The sequence below is a fragment of the Cannabis sativa genome, chromosome 4, assembly GCF_029168945.1.
Source record: "Cannabis sativa cultivar Pink pepper isolate KNU-18-1 chromosome 4, ASM2916894v1, whole genome shotgun sequence".
Lineage (NCBI taxonomy): Eukaryota > Viridiplantae > Streptophyta > Magnoliopsida > Rosales > Cannabaceae > Cannabis > Cannabis sativa.
The window spans coordinates 16,829,549-16,836,429 of NC_083604.1; the positions used below are offsets into that span (position 1 = coordinate 16,829,549).

At 32.0% G+C, this 6,881-nt stretch overlaps 1 protein-coding gene across 1 annotated transcript; it reads left to right on the forward strand.

Annotated features, from left to right (window-relative positions):
* The first annotated feature begins 1,025 nt into the window (after positions 1-1,025).
* On the forward strand, positions 1,026-4,388 carry LOC115712403 (polygalacturonase QRT3). Its single transcript, XM_030640671.2, has 3 exons — positions 1,026-1,552; positions 2,161-2,403; positions 3,325-4,388. The coding sequence occupies exons 1-3, from the start codon at positions 1,331-1,333 to the stop codon at positions 4,309-4,311; spliced, it is 1,452 nt and encodes a 483-aa protein (XP_030496531.2). The 5' UTR covers positions 1,026-1,330; the 3' UTR covers positions 4,312-4,388.
* Positions 4,389-6,881: the final 2,493 nt, after the last annotated feature.

Sequence of the window (6,881 nt, forward strand, 5' to 3'; positions counted from 1 at the left end):
TAACTATTTAACTGAAATTGTTGTTTAATAGGTTTTTTTTTTTTGTTAAAATTAACCGTTAAAACTAATACCGCTAATTAATCAATTAATTATTTTTTTGAAAAAAAAATAGTTTTAAATATCTAAATTTAATTTATTTATTAAAGTATAACTTAGATAATTATTTAAAAGTATCAACAAAATTGAATAATTATTTTTTTATATAAATCATACTATATAATAAATTTATTATTTATATTGTTTAAAATATTTAATTTATTTACTTATTTTAATATTTAATAAAATTAGTTAAATATAAATTTTAAATTAGATTAAATTTTATGTATTTGAAATATATAATTGAATTGTATTAGATTTAATTTTTTATGAATATTTAAATTAATAATCAAGTATTAGTAACTTTAATATAACCCTAAACAAATATGCATTTTTTTAACAAATACCTAGTATATATATATAAATATTTATATATATAAGGAGGAGGTTTCAATGGTTATATTTTTATTGTAACCATTATGGTTACATTTTTTTTAGCCATTGAATCACTATTCAATGGTTGTGATTAATTTAGAAATTAAATAAAAAAATAAAAAATAACTTGTAACCTGATATTAACCTGTTACTTTATTTCCTTTTAAAACTTTAATTAAAATTAATTATATTTTAAAATTAAATTAAGTATAATTTTCAATTCTAAAAATAAAATTTTTATCTATTGGTAACCTGCTATTACAGGTAAAAAAAAAATGTAGCCATATGGTTACAATAAAAATATAACCATTGAATAGTCACCCATATATATAAATACTTGTTAAATTAAGTATGGCCTTATGATGCTGTGTTTATAAGTCAAAACTATCTACATAAAACACATTTATGTTCAATAATGTAATATGAATTTTAGTCCAATTTACTATTGAGATCAAGTAATCAGCGACCACGGGTCCCCATAATGTTAGACTAACATAAGGAATATATAGGGATGGCGCCCCATTTCAAAATTAACAAAATTTATTTTAATGACTTTGTTGGCAAACACTTGAAAATTAACATTGGCAGATACTATTTCTAAGAGATGAGTGATATAACATTTATAAATATAGTAACATACTTGCCTTAATTTGACAAATTCTAGTCTTCTCTTTTTCAAACCTAACTTGCTAAACCACATGCAATTAAGTTAGTTATAATAATAATAGTATTCTTACAACTATGAGAATCCTATTTTCTATATTAAATATACATATATGTGTGTATCAAAGAGTTAAGTTGTTTATAATTTGCTCTGTCCATTAATTCTCTCTGTATAACCAAGAACACTTTTACAAATATGATGCCATTAAAGAATGATGGGTTGTTATTAGAGATAATTAAGAATTGCTTAGTAATTTTTGTGCATTTAAATTTGATTTTTTATCATGGTGAGAGCTCATATTCAAGCGCAGGCAATACATACCATGAACAAATAAGACGTTTGTCATTGATCAAAGCTTCCCATCTGAACCACAATGGAGTCCCTCGTCAGTTTCCGAGCTTCTCAATTACACCTTCGGTATGTAATAATTATAATATTAATTATTATAATTTCAATTAGGTAGCTTGATTCATAAATATTTAATTGGTTTCAATAATGAGGTAGCCTTTGATCATGGAAGAATTGAAATTTAATTTGATATTAATTAAGCTACTAGATTGGTCTAGCGATGAAGGATAGATTAAAAATGGGGATGATATGTTGGTACGGTGAAGAAGAATAAAATGGGTGGAGAGTTATTAACAGAAGATGGATAATATAAAAGAGGAAGAAGAGAGTATTAATTCTTCTAAATTGTTTGGTAAGAGGAGATAAAAAGATTGAATGATGATAGATATACAAACTCTTCATTTACAATATGACTAAATTATTTCATAATACTTTTTAATAATTCTTTTAGAAGAAAATTTTGTAATTTTGAACAAATAAATTAGAGATTATGACTTCTTTTCTAAGGATTCTAAATATAGTAAATAGTACATTGGAGTGAATTTATTATATTCTTACTTTTCCTTTTTACAATGTTCCTTTAATGAGGATTTGATTATTCCTCCCACTCCTTTCTCTTCTCCTCTCCATCCTTGGATTTTTCATTGTAGTTATAGTTGATATTAATTTTGATTCAGGTTCTTATGGCATCACGTGTGTATCACGTGGTGGATTACGGAGCAGACCCAACAGGGACATCGGACAGCACAGAAGCTCTTGAGCGAGCTATTCATGATGCTTTCGAGTCTCCATTGGATGATGATGAGCATTTGATGAAGGGAGTTGGTGATCTTGGTGGCTCACAGGTTCATCTTGATGGTGGCACTTACAAGATCACCCGTCCATTGCTTCTACCTACTTCTGGTGGTGGTAATCTTATGGTACCTACTACTCTTTTTAATTAGTTCTCTAAATTAATAAATATTTGACTACTATTTCGGTTGTTTTTGGTTAGTGTGTTTGGGAGTTAAATACTATCAATTATTATTTTATTTGTAAATAATTCTTCAAGTTTAAATTTTGGCGGTAAAATTTTTTAAACTATTAAATTATTAATAAATACTACTTATATGTACAATTTTGTACACGTGACACATTTATATTTATACACCTAATATTATTATTTTAAAATTATTTCGACATTTAATTTAAAATTAAATAAAATATTTAAAAGATAAAAATATATTACAATTTTTTTTTATAATTTTTAATAATAATATTAAATGTATTAATCTAAACGTGTCACTTGTACAAAAGTGTATATTAACCAATTCAAGTTTAATTGGGAAAAATTAATAACACTTTAAATTTGCTAATGTTTCTTTAGTTTGTAGGATTTTACCACTAAAATTTAAGCTTGAAAGAATAAGTGCAAATAAATTGATAATTGAGAAGATTTAATTGCAAAAATTATTTTTCGTCATGAAAAATATAATTTTGCTTAATTTGTTTTGGCAAAATTAATCGTTCAAATTTTATAATTTATTAAATTATATTTTAGATGTCACTCTAGTTTGTCTCATTTGGTAACATAATTTCCAATTTATTTTGACTAAAATGGACCGAGATTTTATGGTACTATATTTTGATTAATTATGTCAAACACCTAATATATAATTGTAACTTATCAAAGTGTAAAAACCAGCTAGCTCAAGGGCATATAAAACGTATTAGGTGTGTGTCTGTTAGGATCGAATCATTATGTAAAGAAATATATTATTAATACATAGAAAATGTAATAGATATAATTATATGTAAATAATATTTTTCAATTTATTATAATAATTAATTTGACTTGACAGATTCATGGTGGATCTATTTGTGCCTCAAATGGTTTCCCAACAGACCGACATTTAATCGAGCTATGGCCATCTTCAACTTCTTCACCGTTTGAGGACATCACAATCAAAGACATGATGCTCAATGCCAACTTCAGAGGTGGTGGAATCTCATTGGTTAATTCAATTAGAATTACCATAGAAAATTGCTACATTTCACATTTCACCACCAATGGTATCCTCATACAAGGAGGCCACGAAACTTACATAAGAAATTCCTTCATTGGCCAACACATCAACGTCGGAGGCGACCACCGTGAAAAAGATTTTTCGGGCATCGGAATCAACATTATAGGAAATGATAATTCAGTCACAGACGTTGTGATTTTTTCAGCCTCAATTGGGATCATGGTTGAAGGCCAAGCCAATGTATTCACAGGGGTACATTGTTATAATAAGGCTACTATGTTAGGTGGCACGGGTATTTATGTTCGGGTTCCCGGGTTTACCCAAACCCGAATTATAAATTGTTACTTTGACTTTACTGGGATCGTAGCAGAAGACCCGGTTCAACTTCACATCAGCAATTCATTTTTTCTTGGTAACGCTTTCATTTTAATTAAGTCCTTAAACGGCGTCGTATCTGGAGTTACCATTGTGAATAATATGTTCTCGGGGGACTATACTGGGGTCCACATAGTCCAATTGGATGAATCTAAGAAGGAGTTTCATGATGTTGATCAAGTTGTGGTGGACCGAAATGATGTTCGTGGAATGACCCTTAAATCGACGGTTGCTAGGAGGACAACGTGGAGTAATGGAACCACGTGGACCGTTGATTTCTCTAAAGTCTTGCTCTTTCCTAACCTTATTAAAAATGTTCAATACACGTTACATGCAGGGGCGTTGTTTCCTAATCATGTGTTGAGGAATGTATCAAGGAATCAAATCACGGTCGAATCAGACATTCCAGTGTCTGCCACGTTGCACGCATATGTGGATCAATATTGAGTATATTATTTACATAAATATAGAATCTTTTTTTTGTAAAAACGTACATAGAAAGTTATTGTGATGAGTTTATTAATTATAAGTACTTATGTACACGGCTAATTGAATTACATATAGAAATTGTTCGATTAAAATTTATATGCATATGAAACTAATAGGAGTAAGAGATCATTTTCCCATGACCTATATACAAATATATGTTATACTTGAAATTTAATTAGCACATGTGAAGAAGACCCGTGTCAAGTTGGGAAAAAGTATGAACCCAGACACGTAATTATGATTACATTTAAAGAGGAATAACTAGCTAAAAACATAATTGACAGAGTGTGTTTATAATTCGGATGACTGAATAGTCTTTTGCGAGATAAAGATATACAAACTGTCGCCTTGTGTATTAACGAGAAACCAACTTGAAGTGTATATGACGAGGCACTAACCTCGTTACGTGAAGGGGATATAACGACAATGAAAACACTTAGCGTATAATTTACAGTATACAAACTAAGTATAACGGACAGGTGAACCGAAGCAACTGATAGCGAGGCGTCCACCTCGCCACAGGAAGACATGTTCATGTTAAAGATCACCTCGTCACTAAAAGCTGCGATTGTCAAAGAGGGTGTTAGGTTTCTAGAGTAAAAGCGATTAGATTTGCATTATTAACCTTGTAAAGAAATATGAAAAGCTTCAGCTCGCTATCAAGGTTACCTCTGCTCTATTCCCAGCAACACATTCCAAAATAATATGGTTTACAACGTATTTAATATACATTTATTTTGACCCAGTAAAAACAGGATATTCATAGTTGTGTGGTATTCAAATAATAACCTCATTTATTTAACGCGATATGTAATCAAACCCCGTGATTTCAAGGGATAATCGTTGTAAAAATATCAGTCAAACTGCCTACAATGTAATTATAAATAGAGGCAGGACAGACTGAAGAAAAAAAATAGAAAAAGAGGAAATCGTAAGGAAAAAGGCCCTAAAAAACCATCAGAAATCTAATAAGATTGACTCGTGGACTATGCAGAATTTTAATAGCAAAATCACGTAAAAAATTCTGTGTTCATACTTTTTCCTTTACTGTTTTTATTTTTTTGCGCGAGATTATCATTATTAGGCTCATATTTGGTTAACGAAAATCTGCGTTAACAGTTTGGTGCTTTCATTGAGAGCCTTCGTGAAAAAGCTAAAAAAAAAATCCTCCTTACATAAAAAATAGTATTTCTCTTATGGTTGACAACGAAGAAAATAATCCTTATGAAGGAGCCAATCATCGTCCTGGAAAACAGCCACTAAGTCCCCAAGGAACATTTGACTTATCATTTGAGCAAGCCCCAAGCTCCAAGGAAACCTAGGATTCGGGAAACAGACTTGAAGGGCCTAAGATAAGCAACAGCCGGTCTCTTCCTAATCTAGTTGACGAGGATGGCGCTTATGATCCAACAAGGTACATACCAATCGTTGAATTAGAAAATCGCCATCTCAGGTGTCGATTGGAGGAAGCAAAATGGCGTAATGCTGAATTAGAACGTGAGGTAGTAGCAGCAAGGGCGGCCTAGGGGAATAGCTCCCAAAATCAACCTGACCTTGGAGAAAGAGAATCACGAGGCAAACCTCGTGACTCGCAAACCAGGGAGCAGGAGGCATCCCAAAGGTATCCTCAGAACGCTCAGGAGAGACAACCTGAGGAAATTGGGGGATACGTTGAAGGTGAGATGTCATATGATCAGCCAAGAACCAAGAAATCGAAAGTTCCCCACAAGAATAAGGGAAATCTGGGGACACAGCATGGGATACATGGATCATCGTTCAGGGATCGCCAACCTTCTCTCCAAGCTCATAGGAAATGATCTCGCACAAATCCCAATAGGGGGAACGAGACGAATTAAACCTTAGGGAGAAGAGCAGGACGTGAAGAGGCGAGAGCTACCGCGAGGTACACGGTAACTCACAATCGATCAATGTGAGGAGAAGAGAACGCTTGTTGCAGCGATGATCAAAAAGGCAAAATACAGACTATGGGTGGAACAAGATCTGGAACAAGATCTGCCAGTCGTCATGGCCAATTGGACTTACGAGAATGCTTGAACAAGAAAAAACCTGATCTTCGTCAACAACTTGGTCTAAAGCAAAGGGAGTCAGTCCATTTGCGAATAGACGAGTTGGAGAATAAGTTCAGGAGGCATCAAGTCGGGGAACCAGGAAAGCAATTGGGATGCAATTCTGTTGAAGAATTCGAGTCGGAAGCTTCCAAATCAAAGAGGAAAGACCATTCTAAGAGGTCGTCCAAAGATAAGAAACAGAAGAAACACGACAAATACTTACCCATTTATACTGACTATACCAAGCTTAATGAAACTCGAGAAAGTATCTACCTCGCGCATGAACAGGAGATCGTTTTTAGTGAACCAAAGCCTATGAAACACACGAGATGTAAAAGGGACCCAAACAGACGATGTGAATGTTGGGTTTTGTGCCCTAAATAAAACTCATTACAATCTAATCTGATTAGTTATCAATTTAAGAGATTTGAAGTGATTTATGTTAACATGTATTTTCAT

Excerpts from the sequence above, each read along its gene's own strand:
- LOC115712403 (XM_030640671.2), top strand. The coding sequence starts at position 1,331 with ATGATGCCATTAAAGAATGATGGGTTGTTATTAGAGATAATTAAGAAT. Across the intron at positions 1,553-2,160 it reads GCTTCTCAATTACACCTTCG|GTTCTTATGGCATCACGTGT; the intron begins GTATGTAATAAT and ends ATTTTGATTCAG. Across the intron at positions 2,404-3,324 it reads CTGGTGGTGGTAATCTTATG|ATTCATGGTGGATCTATTTG; the intron begins GTACCTACTACT and ends TTGACTTGACAG.